This window comes from Polistes fuscatus, unplaced genomic scaffold (assembly GCF_010416935.1).
Source record: "Polistes fuscatus isolate 324 unplaced genomic scaffold, CU_Pfus_HIC Scaffold23, whole genome shotgun sequence".
Lineage (NCBI taxonomy): Eukaryota > Metazoa > Arthropoda > Insecta > Hymenoptera > Vespidae > Polistes > Polistes fuscatus.
Window position 1 is genome coordinate 1,734,786 of NW_025113100.1, and position 16,698 is coordinate 1,751,483.

General features: G+C 30.8%; 2 protein-coding genes across 5 annotated transcripts in view; one reads left to right on the plus strand and one right to left on the minus strand.

Annotated features, from left to right (window-relative positions):
• Positions 1-591: 591 nt before the first annotated feature.
• On the plus strand, positions 592-6,254 carry LOC122518145 (ras-related protein Rab6). 3 transcript variants are annotated; one of them, XM_043636884.1, is made up of 6 exons: positions 592-846; positions 1,741-1,799; positions 1,986-2,145; positions 2,209-2,414; positions 2,538-2,604; positions 6,054-6,254. In XM_043636884.1, the coding sequence occupies exons 1-6, from the start codon at positions 777-779 to the stop codon at positions 6,128-6,130; spliced, it is 639 nt and encodes a 212-aa protein (XP_043492819.1). In that variant the 5' UTR covers positions 592-776; the 3' UTR covers positions 6,131-6,254. The 3 variants fall into 3 exon arrangements, with proteins under 3 accessions (XP_043492819.1, XP_043492820.1, XP_043492821.1); XM_043636885.1 differs by having other exon boundaries at positions 6,057-6,253; XM_043636886.1 differs by lacking the exon at positions 6,054-6,254 and adding an exon at positions 3,231-4,162.
• A 6,835-nt stretch (positions 6,255-13,089) lies between these two features.
• The window catches only part of LOC122518141 (neuroligin-4, Y-linked), a 178,804-nt gene continuing 175,195 nt past the window's right edge, over positions 13,090-16,698 (minus strand). For both annotated transcript variants that reach the window (XM_043636880.1, XM_043636881.1), the window contains exons 8-11: positions 15,868-16,019; positions 15,568-15,686; positions 14,773-14,903; positions 13,090-14,676 (exon numbers count right to left, since the gene is read on the minus strand). In XM_043636880.1, coding sequence (XP_043492815.1) covers positions 14,101-14,676; positions 14,773-14,903; positions 15,568-15,686; positions 15,868-16,019 — 978 coding nt within the window. In that variant the 3' untranslated portion in view covers positions 13,090-14,100. The remainder of the gene's footprint in view (positions 14,677-14,772; positions 14,904-15,567; positions 15,687-15,867; positions 16,020-16,698) is intronic.

Here is a 16,698-nt window from a genome sequence, read left to right on the forward strand (position 1 = left end):
TATATATTAGATAAAAATAATTTTTGTAAAGATAAATATACATATATATATATATATATATATATATACATATATTATATATACATATATATATATATATACATACTTATCTATATTATATAACAGTATACAAACATATACAAATAAAATCACATAGGTTTTGCTAGGAAAATTTTTTTTACTTTTGGGCGCTTCCGTAAATTATTAGATTTCAATTTGCGACTGAATTGTAAAATGTAAGTTTATCGCTCTACGTAGTTTAAACTTTATATTATAAAACTTTAGAAAACACTTTGATGTAAAATAAAAGAGAGTTATTCAATAATCTTGTGTTATTGGTATATTTGTTTATTATATACCAAATTTTATAACACGTGAAGCGACACAAAATTAAATTAAATTAAGAAAGAAATAATTCGTGTGACCATAAATAATCTCTTATCTATTGTTTTATTTAAATATAAAGGAAGACAAAGAAAAATAAGGAAATAAAATAGTTTCGTTCTTTTGTAATCATTTAAATTTGACCGCCATCGTCGACAGCGCCATCTGAAGGCTAGTGAACGAATTAATTTTGCATGTTCGCGATTGACCAATGACGTCACTTCCCAGTTAAACGTGGCTACCCCGCGATTGAACGAAGGAGTGGCATCAGGACCTGTCAAAAGTTAAATGATTTTTCTTGAACATTAATGAATAACTACGACGATTAAATAGTTTCAAAGTGCATCTTAGAGTTAATCCGAAGTTTTGTACGAACAATAAAAGAAGAAAAGATGTCGTCCTCAGGCGATTTCGGTAACCCTCTGCGTAAATTCAAGCTTGTCTTTCTCGGCGAACAGAGCGGTGAGTAGATACAGATAGAAGATATTTTTTCAACATACTTCCGTTGATTTTCGGATCAATATCAAAGTACCTTCTAATATTGTCTCTCCGATGATAATACTTTAATTATTCGTTTATCTCGTTTTCCGTAAGAAACTTAAATATATCGATGAAACTCGTATTAATTTCAAGGACCGTTCTAGGTTATGGATCAATATTTCTGACCGCGGCCAACAGTTTATTTCTCGTAATCGAAATCGGCGTCTCTGTCGTTCATACCTTCTTTAAATTAACTTATTCGAATAATCTTTTTCTTTCGGTAATATTTATTACTTTCAAAATAATCTCAATTTATTCATTCAAATTATGCTTTACGTTTAATTGTTCTTAATAGAAATATATTATTTATGTTTAAGCGTAAATAATTTTTCATTAACGATACGGAACGCCAATAGTTAGGAGATTTCTATCTGGGTATGCAAATGTTGTATTTGACAGGTTTACAATTTTTTTTACAAGATTTTTGCCTTTTTTTTATATATATATATGTATATATAAATTAGTGTTTATTAGTACCTCGTATACTAATTAACAAATATAATTAATTAGCATGTTGTGAGATTAAGTCTAATAACATCCTTTTTTCTTCTTCTATTTATATTGATCTATAAATGATTTATCAAATAATTGTTTCTTCTTTTAGATTTATATTGATTATTTTTGGTAATTAATATTCATATTATACTAATTATATATTTTTTGTTTTTATATATGAGTTAATTCATTAATAATCTCACATCATTAATTATTTCATATATATTTGTATGAAAAATAAATGAATCAACCTTTCATTGCATATAAAAATTAATTCAATATTTTGCATACATTTATATAAACAATTTCTTTTTATTTCAGTTGGTAAAACTTCTCTCATCACACGATTTATGTATGACAGCTTCGACAACACGTATCAGGTATAAGATAAATAATTAAATATTATCTTATTTTTTAGAATATTTTAATACTAAAACATAACTTCAATATAACTTAAGTTAAATATTTAATGCAAAGATCTTAATTATTTAAAACATATCGTATTCGTTTTTTAAATTAAAAATGAATGTTTTTAGATGTACATAGTTTTATTTATTGTGTTTCAGGCTACAATAGGTATAGATTTTTTAAGTAAAACTATGTATCTAGAAGACAGAACAGTGAGATTACAACTTTGGGACACTGCTGGTCAAGAGCGGTTTCGTTCTCTAATACCTAGCTATATCAGAGATTCTACGGTTGCAGTCGTTGTTTATGATATTACTAGTAAGTCTATATTAGATATTGGATTATTGATTAGAAAGTTTTATAACACATGATATATTACAGACGCTAACTCGTTTCATCAAACATCAAAATGGATCGATGATGTTCGAACTGAAAGAGGAAGTGATGTTATAATCATGCTAGTGGGGAATAAAACAGACTTGAGTGATAAGAGACAGGTTTCTACGGAAGAGGGAGAACGAAAAGCTAAGGATTTAAATGTGATGTTCATCGAAACTAGTGCTAAGGCAGGATATAACGTTAAACAGGTAACTTTCATACATTGCAATTCATATGTATGTTACTATATTTATGGTATCTCATCGATTCCATGTTTATCGATCAGATTTTTATAAAGATGTAAGTTGTGACACTAATTTTCCATCTTTCAGCTATTTAGAAGAGTAGCAGCAGCTTTACCCGGCATGGATTCCACTGAAAATAAACCTCCCGAAGACAGTATCCTTTCTGTAAGATATTTAGTATCCATGCTTGCATGCCACACTCATTTAGCTGCATTAACATTTTCTTTTCCTACATACACTAACATTATGTACCACCCATTATATTATCTATGAAACTCATTTCCTTATAGTTTCCATTTTCGTAATCATCCTCTTTTTCTTTTCCTATTACGTAATTGTTTTTTTACTTCACATATGTGTATTTAAGTTTAATGAACATTCTGAACCGAAAATTAACTAAAGTTTACAACCAAAAAAGATTAATTACTAAATATCGTCTAAATTTATAAGCACAAGATATTAATCTAGTATGTGTCAGCTATTTTAACCACAGTTTTGCTACGTTCGATAGTTATTTGAAAGTACGCAAGAGATTATTCTTTTCTATCAACGATAAGAATATATTTCACATTAGGGGGTATTTATTAGTTTTTTTTATATTTTATTTTGTTTATTATTTGATTTAGAAGCTTTTTTGATCTTACTTCTATTCATTGTTTGGATATAATTTTCACCATATATTCATTTGTAACGCTCTTGTGTTTCAGACAGAAGTGTGTTTAAATTTGTTTCCGTTTATATTTTTTGTGTTTTCCTTAATGTGTTTTTTAAAACCTGTAGTGCAAGAGGTAGTTCTGAAGGATACACCAATTGAACTCAAAGCATCGGAGAGCAGTTGTGCATGTTAAAGCCACCGTCGGCCTAATGGTAGACAGGATACATTGAAATAAGTTAAATTAAAATCTTATTTTAGGACATTAGGAGACAATGATATTTGGTCTGTGTTTTTCGCAGCATTGATGATAATGCGTATGAATATTGTGAAAAACGAGAGCACTTGTATTTAAATGGTAATGATATTTTGGCTGGTGAAAAAAAAGGATAGCGAGAGACAGTCTAAGCGAACTGAATAGCCTAAGCGGACTGCTTTTACACAATAATGTTTGTAGCTATACTCGTAAATCGTAGTTTCTATCTTAATTTAATCCTGTTTTATTTTTTAAAAGTATTTTTCAATCACACGGCTTTTCATCGCGTAAGTACTATTTTATTTACGACATAATTTTATGATATATTTTGCAATGCTTCTTTTTTCCTCCTCCTCTCTCTTGTTTTTTTTTGTATTATTTTTGTTTTGTTTTGTCTTTTACATGTTAATTGCCTTCTACGTGAAATGAGAAAAAAGTAAATAAGCAAGAAGGAAAAAAGAACAGAATTTCAAGTTTTTTCAATGTACTTACTGTAATATCGATGAGCAATATATTCGACGATTTTTACTATCCGAACTGTACGTATTACATATAAATATAAAGAATTCGTATTCTAGGTAAAATGCTGTGTGCATGTTGAAGGCTGATATGCATGGTGCCTTGCACCATCAGTAGAAAGAGAAAGAAAAATGAAAAGTTTTCGAAATTATCGATTTTATTTAACGAAAAGGAAATATTTTTAAGCAATGTAAATTAACATATTGCGTAAATGCAGTCACGATATAATATAATAGTAGTCTTTTACACGTCGGCGCAGGTTAATTAATCAAAGAGAGGGAGGGAGAGAAAGAGAAAAAGAAAGAGAGTGATTTTAATATTATTTCTTAATCGTCAGCAATAATTCTATATTCATAAATTTATTTTTATTTTTATTTTTATTTCGTTTTCGCTAATTTATTTCTACTTGTTAATCTTCTGTTAGAAAGGAGGAAAAGAAAAATAGAACTGGAAGAACTTAAGTGTATTAAATTTAAGTTTGATAGTAAAAGATCTACCGTAAAAGTTTTTTTTATTTCTTTTTTTTACGAGCTTTACGGGAACGTTTAGCAGCAGCAGCAGCAACAGCAGTAATAGCAGGAGCAGCAGCAGCAGCTAAAGCGATATATTTTTCTTCTTTTTTGTATTTAATATATATTTATTATTATTATATTATTTAAAATTAATTTTGTTCGTAAATGAAAAAAAAAGAAAAACACTTCGCGCGCGCTACGATCGATTCCGCTACGATCAACACAATTTAATTGCATTTTTTAATTCCTTGTGCATTGATCACGCCTCTATATATATATATATTTTATTGACTGAAGTCATTTTGTTGAAGTAAAGAAAATATAAAGAGCAAATATACTATGAGATATCAATGAATGCTCGAAAAAAAAAAGAAAAAAGAAAGAAAAAGAGAAAAAAACTTGAAGTCTAAAGTAACACTTATTGATCACATCTGACGTAACATATGTATATATATATATACATATATATGGATAAGCGTAACTACTATATGGCTAGCTATTTTAACGTCACTTTTGTTAATATCTGTTATTGTAATATTTTAATTTATATAAAAAAGATTACCTGCATATTTTTTTTTTTAAATGATTTCTTATCATTTGGTAATATATTGCATATAAATTTATATATATGTATTTACACGCACACATATATACATATATATAAATTATATAAATTATATAAATATATATTTTCATATTCCCGTTCGTCCTTATTAACACGTTCTTATAAATTTGTAATTTCTTTTTTTTTGTAGATGAAGATCGTGATTTTTATTTATTTATTTAATTAAGTTATTTTTTTAATTGTTTTTATTGTTGAGATTCCCTTTTTCTTCTTCTCACAGACACATAGAAATGCATTTGCTTTTTTATATTATTGTGTAAACTATATATACATTTACAAGTTAACTGATACTTAAGGCACATTTACGAGCAAGAATATTTAATTACGGTGCTTCGTAAAATTATAAAACTTACATTATAGTATATATACGTAAAGCTATTATAGGGAACTTTCCGTCCCAATTTTCGAACAGTTTATATTTTATACGCTTTATCGTCAAATAACACAGTTCTAGTTTCTTGCGAAAGGTAACATATAAATAATAAAATACATAAATACGTGTGTTTGCTGATATCTCGAAACGATGCTAACAATTACGCTTTGTATGACTAACGTAAGAATCGTGTTTGTATAAATAATTATGTGAATTCAGATTTAAAATCGATTACACACTCTTTTTCATAAAATCAAAGAAAAGAAAAATCAAAAAAAAAAGAAGAAATACGAGACGAAATGGTGACAAATTTTCAAAAATTACAAATATCGTTCCGTCACATGCATATACACACAAACGTGCACACACAATTAGGTGGGACACGAGTTCGCGTTCTACGATGCTTATCATTCTTTCTCTCATTTCTCATAATAGTAATTAATTAATTAATTAATTAATCAACCGTATAAGCGGGTCACGTGCTACACGAGTCAACAAAAAACCTGCATTTAAAACGATGCGTCAAAATCTAAATGTTATTTTTATTTCTTTTTTTTTTTTACAACGCGATTTAGGATTTTTTCTCCCCAATTCATCATAGCGAGATTCTTCGAGTGATATGTATATGCATATGTATATATATACACACACCTTAACACACAAAAGTAGCTGTCGATTTGCAGAATCAATCGTCGATGCAGAACGGCTCCGAATCGGAGGGAGAAAGCGGCTGTATTTGCTAGGGAGTTGGCGTTTTCGATACCTCGGCGTCTTGCTGTGCTGTGCTACCCCCGACAAAAAAAACAAAACAAACAAAAACCCAACAAAAGTATTATTAATAATAATAATAATAATAATAATAATAATAATAATAATAATAATAATAATAATAATAAATATTAGATTGGCAATGAAGTTTTCGCCGTTTGAAATTTTTTGAAAGTTTATTTTTCAATAAAAATTGACGACTAATAATTAATCAATAATGTATTCTCCCTTGTTGTTTAAATTTAAAAAAAAAAAAAGAAAAAAACGACGGGAACTCAGTTGCCAATCCAATATATCCTGTCATAAGGATTACTCGATTAAGTAAACGAATACACACGAGGGAAAGAGAAAAGTGGAAAAAAAAAAGGAAAAGTACCAAAAAAAAGAACAGAACAAATAATATGTACACACACAGACACACAGATATACATATGCAAGAAGAAAAAAAATATATCACGCACGTCATAATAATTAAAAATTTTTGCGAGATGCTGCTGGCTTCTTCTGATGTTTCTAACACACACACACGCACACACACACACACATATATATACATAAATACATACATATACACACACAAATAATACATACACATCGTGGCCCAAATAATAGAGAGTTATTATGCGTTTTAAAAGGCACAAGATGTTCTTGACTATATACATAAATTAATAACACTATACTCGATCAGCCTGTGAATCTTTATATCGTTTTTAAAATTTAACAAGAAAAAAAAAAGAGAAAAGAAAATGATATGTGAGATTTGAGACGTGAATGAAATGAAATGAAATGAAATGAAATGAAAATGATTTCATCGAAATTCTTCTTCTGCGAAAGATTTAAGTATGAGAGCTTCGTGTTATAGTGCGTCATATTTGTCGTTGTTAGTAGATTATGCGTTTCAAATCTAACGAAAATATGAAGATTAACACATAAGAACGACAGAGAATTTTTCTCTAGCGAAATTAATAACGGCGATCGATTGGTGGAAAGCTAACGTTAATAACGATCATGCGTCAATTTGCATTCGCAATTGGTGATTACGATAATTGAGTATGAATAGTAAAAGAAAAATAATGTCATTGTACCTTTATTGCTTTCATTTTGATGTAAATTTGTTCGTTCTGACGCATACATCGGAGCATACATAAAAGACTTACGTTGTGACATATCAAAAAAAATGACGTATGCAATATACGCGAGAGATATAATCGTTAGCATTATCGTTGCTTCGTATTTTTTCTTTTTATTACTTTTTTATCGTCTGAAATAGGAAAGAAAAGAATTGAAATTCACTCCTGACACACCCACGCACAATGACAAACAGGAATAATTAAAAAAAATGTATCTAAACTTAACGCGCGATCGTTCGAACGCATATATACGACGAGTTTTCATTTAACGAAATGACTGAAAGTATGTTGCGGATTATGTATAGTTCGAAATTATTATTCGGTGAGTACGTATATTAATATATAAATAAGGCGATCCATGCATAATGTTGTTGTTTTAATCTTACTTTAAATGATATGGTATTGTTGCGTTTTAAATCTATAAAACTTTGTGGTAATTAAAAATTTCTTAATAATCTACTTTGAAACTTTTCAATTTGACGTATGAAGAAATAAAATAGAAAATTCAATCATTTACATTCCTGTAATAAAAACGATTTGTAATTGTAATGAAACGTTAAAAAATGTGGATCACCTTGTGTATGTATAATATATTTACAACGATTGTTCGAGGATCTATAATGTGTAAGTGATCTTTATAGACGTTTTCTTGACGTTTGATAGAAAAGAAACAAAGAAATGAAATTAAATGAAATTAAATGAAATTAAATGAAAATAAAATAGAATAAAATAAAAATGAAAATATGATCGCCGTTAGAGATGGAATCAAGCGAGCTAAGAACACTGTAATTTTCCTCGTGCTCTTCTTCATCGTTAATTAAAAATTGTACGACTCGCCTAGGAAAGTATCTTACGCGTAGTGTGAGTGTTGTCGTCGATAAGTATTTGAATATTACATACTCGAATCTTGCATACATAGTCAGGATCGTATTTATATTTTTCGAAGTTGTTTTAGGCGCAACAACGTCATTACGAGGGGTCTCAATTAACAAACAGACAAACAAAATCCAATTTAGATTAGTCGATCGTATTAATATTAAATCATTTATTTCTTTATTTATTTATATAAAAAGTTCGTAATTTTTATTTGCAATCGACGATCCCAGGTTGCGCCTAATGCGGCTTACGATAAAAATGCGATCTTGTAAATAGCGAATTAGAAATACATTGTTAGAACCCTCACTGGATAATAATAAAACAGAGTACTATATTGCTACACGACTAAACCGAAGTTTAAAACTTCACGAGATATATATATATATATTACGTAGTACATATTAATTACGTCGTGTGTATATGCAAAATGATAAACTCTAGCCGGGATCTCTCTACGATTATTCATCGTTGTATTTTCATTGTTACTCATTGTTATTCATTGCATTTTCTACGAATCTCGTGATAGAAACTCGAGACAAAAAAAAGGATAAGAATTTGATAGCATGCTATTTATTGCTAGTATTGCTATTTATTGATTTACTCAATTACTTGTATACATATGTATGTACGTACGATTTTACAAAATGTCATCATTTTGTGAAACAGAAGAATACATTCCGAACGAATAGCTTGATTCCATTTTTAAATCGATCTGTCTTACGAAATCCGTTCGTAAATCGTTATTTATTATAAATCACAGGTAATGTACGATGTTAATTGTTAATGCGGCCTGTTTTGTTTCTTTTTTTAAATTATTAAAGCCTTTTGAAAGGTCAACGAGAAACTACGAAAGATCGATTTACGAACGGATCTCGTTCGATACAGCGCTAAGCCCTTTATAAAGGAGAACACCAATGAAATAATAATCATAATAATTATACAAAAAATGGAAAAAAAAAAAAGAAATAATTTGTCTTCTATCCGTTAGCTAAAGTTCACGCGGCCTGAATGAACAACAAAAAAAGTTAGATAGAAAACGAATGCGATTTTTATAATCGTGTTATTATTAGAAAACGAAATAGTTAATCGTCCTTATAAAGGGCTCTAAAGCGTTTGAATGCAAGAATGGTTTAACAATACCGTTTGTGTTTCATCGAGGAGAGACTGATTGTCTTCGTACGGCATCGTGCGAATCATTTATTTAAACGAACATAAAAAAGAAAAAAAAAACAAACAAACAAACAAACAAACAAACATACAAAGAAAGAAAGAAAGAAAGAAAGAAGGAAGAAGGAAAGAGAGAGAAAGAAAAAAAAAGAAAGAAAATAAGGCGATTAAAAAATATGGATGCGGTTCGTAAATTAAAAGTAGCGAGATGGGCCCAATTCAATTTTTCGAAGCACAAAACTAGCGGATATATCATTTATAAGCGTTTATCGAATTAATCGATGTTGTGCTTGCTCGATTTCTGGTGTCACGAGCCTATCAAAGCAAAGAAAAAAAAAATATTAATGCAGAAAGAAAAGAAAAGAAAAAAAAAAGCAAATAATAATAATAATAACATACTATTCCTAATTTCCTATAATTTATCCTTATCGCTACAGTTCAAACGTGACATTTCCACAATGGGGGAAAAAAAAAGAACTAGTTAATAATATTATTAATTATAATAATAATAATTATAATAATAATTATAATAATTAAAAAGAATAAGAAAAAAAAAAAAGAAAAAAATAAGGATGAAGAACACGTAGCACTAGTGAGTAGCAAATCGCGGATTATCGTTTTTTTTTCTTTTTCTTTTTTTAGCTTCGTGTAAGCTATTTAATTAAATAAACTGTAGCTGATGCCGTACACACCACAGTATTATTGTACACACACATACACACACATGTAAACTTTAGGACTCGTACTTATTACATTTAAAAACGATTATCCCATTTACGACGGACGAACTAACGCTATCGGAGAGAAATAATGAAAATGGAGAAGATCAAAGGAAACTAGGAGTTTGTTTTAAACAATATAAGAACAAATATTATATGCAATTTATTTCACAGTTGAGTTTAAAGTAATCATTCTGATTTATTTCAAATATTTTCTCTTTCTCTCTCTCTCTCTCTCTCTCTCTAGTTCGTGTGATCGGCAAGACGTAAAAGTGGCAGAAAAAATTAATTAAAATTATTATTATTATCGTCGTAGTAAAAAGTATTAATGCGAGATTCGCATTGTATACTTACCATTTTTATTTATTTATTCTTTGCGTTGGTTCATCTTCCGTAATAGGAAATAGAAAATAATTGTATTTTATAGAATTGAAAGAAGAGAACGCGAAAAATTTTGATCAATTACTCGACATTACGATTTTTCTAATCTTTCCTCTTGAATTTGTGTTTGATTCTTTAGTCAATTTGTTTTCACATTTCATTCGACTTCTCGTATGTGCTGCTAGACAAAAATTTGTATCGAGTAAATGGTTAGAAATATTCGTCGATTGTGCATAGAAAATGTATAGAATAAAAAGAAAAGAGGAAGCGCGGAATGGGATCTCCGATGAGCACAAAGTTCGTCTATTTCTCTACGACGACTAATCCACGCAAGAAAAAAAAATAATACAAGAATATATATATATATATATTAAAAAAAAAACGAAATAATCTCTCACACACGTACACACAAAGTAACGAGAAAAAAAATAACAATGATCGATCTTTTTGTACTATTGTCTTAGACACGCATAATTCCCCGTATGTAATTATTAGTTCGAAGAAAGAGTGCAATTTTTGCAAATTTGTCATAACTGTATGTCGCGCGCCTATTATTAAAATAGTGAAGCTTAAAACGAACGAATAAAGATTTGTGTTCGCCAAGGATAATAATCGTTTGGCCAAAAAAAAGAAAAAAAAAAAGAAGAAAAGGAAAGAAAAAAATCACTTACCTTTTACATTCACTCGTTCCTCGAATTTTACTATTCTTTTTATTCTATTTCATTTATTTTCTTGCACTTCTCCTCTTACACGTATCCGTTAATTTTGTTATAATTAAAAGAAACACCTATACAGGTCGGTAGGAACGTAAGGATTGAATGATTAATCAAATGGGAAATTATTGAAATCTTTTCTCAAGATCGATTGTATCGAAATGTGATACAAATTAACGAGACAAAAAAAAAACATAAGAATTATTATAGATATAGGTCGCAAAAGTATATTAAGTACTACATATCACTTGCACTTGGCTATAAACCAAATTTTCGTCTATTTTATTTCCGATAAACGATGTTTTTCCTTTGTCTTTCGATTTCTTTTTTTTTTCTTTTTTAAAATATCCCAACGAAGACGAAATTACAAACACAAATTAGGAGAGATATGCCGGTTCGTTTTTTCTTTCCCTTTTCCTTTTCCTTTTTTCGTTTTTCTTCTTCTTAAATCGGCGAAACTCTGTGATCTTATGATTCGTCGACTTTGGTGGTAATCGTTTTTTACGTATTACTTTATTGTATGTATAATATCAATTATATACAAATTTAAAATTACCGTCAGCGTTTAGTTCCTGGTCACGTGCTACGATTCGATTCTCTCGTTTACATATTTATTTATAGTATATATATATATATATATATTTATATATAATGACGTGTAAATTCTAATCAATATTTCAATATATTTTCGTTCATTTTCATTTTTAACATTTTCCCTTTTTTTCTTTTTCTAGGTTTTCGTCATAATCGTCGTCATTGTCGTCGTAGTCGTCGTTGTCTTTCACGCCGGTAACGAATCATTGATAACTTATTTATCTCTGACATAATTATTTACAATGTTATATTCTTTTTCGAAGTGTGCAATGAACTAATTGAAGAAGGAAAATTAAGATATTATCGGATTCGTTTAATCGACGAAAGACAAGACCCACGCGATTACCTTTCCTCGTGTTAATATTTGAAAAAAACATTGTTATTTTCTTTGAATTTTTTCTTTCTTCTTACGTTAACAATGATATACAATTTTTTTCTCGTAGTCACTGTGATCGTTAAACGCTGCTGATTTTTCGCTCTCACTCGTCGTCATCCCTTTTCCGTTATTTAATACCTAAATTATACGCTAATAAGAGTACGTTTTCTATCGTTTCCTTTTTTTTCTAAAAGATTTCCCCCATGATTTTTCTCGTATTTATTTTTTTTCCTTTTCTTTTCTCTTTTTATCCCCCGTTTGGCAGTATTATTATTATTATTATTATTATTATTATAATAATTATAATTATAATTATTATTATTATTATTATTATTATTATTATTATTATTATTTTATTGAATATTTAATATTATTATTCTTATTACTATTACACGATCGATCATTATTTTCGATTTCGGTAATAATCGTATTATAAATTAGTCGATTTGGTGATCTCAAATATCGATCGTACGCCGTTGTGCTCGTATTTTTTAAACAAAACGATAGAACAAACGGATAATCCGAAAAATATAATATAAATAAATAAATAAGAACACGTATTACATATCGACGCGAGAAAAATTGATTTCAGTACTGACGGCAGTTCGATTTTTCTTTCTTCGCGAGATAATAAAAACGATTAATATTATTAACTTATTCTTTTTTTTTCTTTTTTTTTTCTTTTTGTATTATTTTTCTTCACATTGCTCCGATAATTCGTTCTGGTACGAGTGATCGTTACTCAATAAGAGTAACCCATTGTCAGTCTATTTGAATTGTGAAACAGCGAACAAAATGATGAAATATGTACTTATGTACAATGTACTTTACAATGGGATTACATCGGAAACGCGTATAGATAAAGATATGCTGTTTTAATTTACACGGAACGAAAATTTCAATCTCGAGTCATCTAAGTCTAAAACGAGTTGAACTCCTATTATTCTTTCTTATTTTTCTTTTTTTTTTTTTTAATCCTTTTTCTTTATTTATTTTTTTATTTTTCCTCGTAGATCTTTCACGGAAATAATCCGTCATCGCCCGAATGATTCAGGATTCGCACAGCATTACGCGTAATTTTTTGTTCGTTTGTCAATTTATACGTCCGATTTAATCCACGCGTTTTTATTCGCCTATGTAAAACGCAATTTTACATTTACGATGCGATTATTATGTACAGAGTTTCTTTTTTTTTTTATAATGAGTCCTTTTTATTTCTTAATCCTTCTTTTCTTTTTCTTTTTCTTTATTTATTTTTTTTTTTTTTTTAAGAGAAACGTGCAAAGCGACGAATAATATCGCAGCTTCGCTTAAAAATCTAGGCGCGACTGTTGGAAAATGATCTAGGTAAAATATTTACCAGGTCCGTGTGTTTTACGTAGTGTACATTTTTATATGTGTGTGTGTATATGTGTGTGTGTGTGTGTATTTGTCGAGGAATAATAGCACTGACAAAAATATCAATCCTCGGAGTGAAGTTCGACCTTTGAATTAGAAACCTGTTTGCTAACGTGTTCCCATCGGACGAAAGTTCAAACGTTTACGAATTTAAAAAGGTCGCAATTTCATCCTGTTACGAGGTTTTCTTCTACGATTTTATAATGGCAGATTAATTTCTCGATTTCACTGGCTACAAATTTTACTCGGCAGTTGGTCGTAAAGTATTTTTTTTTTTGTTATTTTTTTCTTTTTTTTTTTTTTTGTATATCTCTGATTATTTTTTAAAGGTAGAAAACAGTCGTCAATTAGTATAATCGACGTCGACTATCGACACATATCGTTAATAAGAAGACGACGAAGACAAATAATCATCTCTCTCATGTACGCGTGACATTTTTTCTAAAGAGATCGAATAAAATGTGCGTACGAACGCGTTGACGAGCCGATTAACCGATAGGCTCCCTTTTTTTATCGAGAGTAATTGTTTATTGGATGGATCCGTGGTGGTGGTGTCGGTGGTACGCATTGGTAAGGTAGAAACTCCTAGAGTCAAACTCTTAGTTCCTCCATGATCTGTGTTTGATGATTGTGTCCTTTTTTGAGGGTTCCCGCGGCCGACATCGCGAGACTTTCCTGTTGCAATTGATTAGGACTGATAATTAGATTTTGCGTTGGTTTCCCTGGTTTGGTATTTTTAGGAGGAGGGGGTGGCATCGGCACGTGACAACTATTGTTTTGCAGGTCAGCGAATTCAGGTGGTGGTATGTGTTGTATGTGATGTCTCTCGGCATTTTTAGTTTCCAGTTCGCCGCATATATTGTTCGGCATTTGTCCGTTTTCCTGACGTTTCTTCGAACAACTGTGTTGATTACTTTTGTCACGTTGATAGTAGACCCCGGCAAATATCAAAACGTTTAGAATGAGAAGACTGCAACCAATTGCTATCGTTACGCTGAGTGCAGTCGAATAAGCTGCAAAACCGTCTTCCGGTTGACCGATCGAATCCTCGAAGGCTAATTCGCTTGGTATAGCAGTTGAACCGTTTTGCGGTCTATCAACGATCGTTACCTCCGATGTCGTCGTGCGTGCAGTTGTCGGTACTCTTTGGATGAATCTCGGTGGTACCTGAAATTTAAACGGTATCGCGTTATCGACAAAATATTTTTCCTCTAGACGTCAAATAAATAATGTTTCATTGTCTATTACGATAAACGAATGTACCTGTTCCGCGTCTAAAAGATGATGCGACCTGGGAACGTCGTCGGTGCCAGGTTTATGAAGATCGGGCACGAGATTCAACCAAAAGGAAAGTCTATGTGCCCTGTAATGGTTCTTCAACTTCGACTTGAGTTCTGCAACACGGAACGAGACTACTTTTAATGCGAGTCGAGCTAAAAAAAGGTTGGCCATCGAACAATAGGTAAGAACAAAGAAGGATCCTTCGCGAAAAAAGGATTAAAATGCTCATGCGAAACGTATTCATACAGTTCCCTTGCCCTCTCCCTCGAAAGTTGGAACACTCGGTTGGCTTTTCGACCACCTCGGCGATGAATGCTTTCATGCGAACGTTAGGGGTAATTAATTATTGTCGTTGAACGATCTCGTGCTGCGCTCGTTGGCAGCGTTCACCGAGCGTGTGCCGAGCTTCAAACTTTGAAACTTCTACTTACTCCTGGTAGGACGAAGGGACGGACGAATGGTAAGGGTCGGACTTACCGTTGGAGGAAATGAGAGCAAGAGGAAGACAAATGCGAACCTAAGAATAACGTATGTTACTACAAACGTGGAATGCGTGTTACCGGTGAAAGAGAGAGAGAACATAGGGAACGAATGATTTATTTTTCCCTATCGATTAGTATACTTTTCAACGCGCTTTTTTATTTTTTTTACTTTTCCGTTCGATTTTGTGAAATAATTATACGCATCTTTGGGATACAATAAGGAGATATTGGGAAAAAATAAAAAGCAAAGATGGGAAGTAAAAAAGTTGAATTACCTGGCAGATCGAGAACTTACCTATACTGAGATATTTTTTGTGTACCGCTTCGTAGGCGATCCAATCAATGTTCTTGACCTTTGTACGTTCGGGTCTCGAACTTATCTGACCAGGATCGGGTGTTCCCTCGTTAGGATTACTGCGAATACGAAGACAAATGTTTTAGCTTTGGAATAAAAGAGGATTCCACGATGTATATGCTTAAGAAATTGTTTCACATGGAAATAGTAAAATATCGTAACCTGTCTAGGTTTGAATTTGGAAATCGATAGGAAGTTTAAACGATATTGAAATGTATATATATATATACGCGTACGTACCCGGTACGAGCGAAATTCGTCAGGTACAATATAACGCTTTCGGAGAGAGCGATTTCCGCTCTGGTGTAATTTTTCGGCCAATGTGCCAAGCCCCCGACTATGGGTGCTCCAAAAAAATATGGCAGCTCTTCGCCGTGGATACAGCCAGGTCTCTGAAAAGGAAAAGTGAAAACTCGTTAAAATGCTTGTAAAAAATAAAAAAAAAAAAAAAAAAAGGCGAGAACACCGTAGTAGAACAAGTTTAATGGGAAAAGCTGAAACGTTTCGACATTGCACCTACGTGCCAACAACATCTCGATCAATCGTTTCCGAAACATTTTCAAATATTTTTTCAAAAAATAATTTTCAATCTCTATGCACACCCGTATCGATGATCATTTTTTTTTTTTTTCCTTTTTCTTTTTTTGCAACTATTTTCATTTTTATTTACAATCACCCATCGTCGTATTCGTCGTAATTTTTGTATTTATTTTTTATTCGATCGTTAATAATTTAACTTGGAGATATGGTCAAAAATTATTCATAAATTTTATAGATACATATATATACTCTCGCGAATTATTATTTATAATATTATAGGAAGAGAAATGAATATTTTCCCTCTCGCAAAATTTTGCGATCATCTTTCACGAGCGACACTCTTCCTTTTATCTCTCTCTCTCTCTCTCATTGTTTTTTTTCTTTTTTTTTTCTATATTTTAGGATTACGTGTCACGCAGAGAGAAAACGTTTGGGCACCGTTATCGATCCTTCTCTCGTTCGAGAATTAATTCGAGACTCCGGCGAATACTTCCGAGCTTGTCTGCCAAACCGCACAGTCGATCAATCATC

Bases quoted from the DNA above. Each gene is read 5' to 3' on its own strand.
- LOC122518145 (XM_043636884.1), top strand. From the start codon at position 777: ATGTCGTCCTCAGGCGATTTCGGTAACCCTCTGCGTAAATTCAAGCTT. The intron at 1,800-1,985 runs GTATAAGATAAA...ATTGTGTTTCAG, and splicing joins GCTTCGACAACACGTATCAG to GCTACAATAGGTATAGATTT. The intron at 2,605-6,053 runs GTATCCTTTCTG...AACACACAAAAG, and splicing joins AAATAAACCTCCCGAAGACA to TAGCTGTCGATTTGCAGAAT.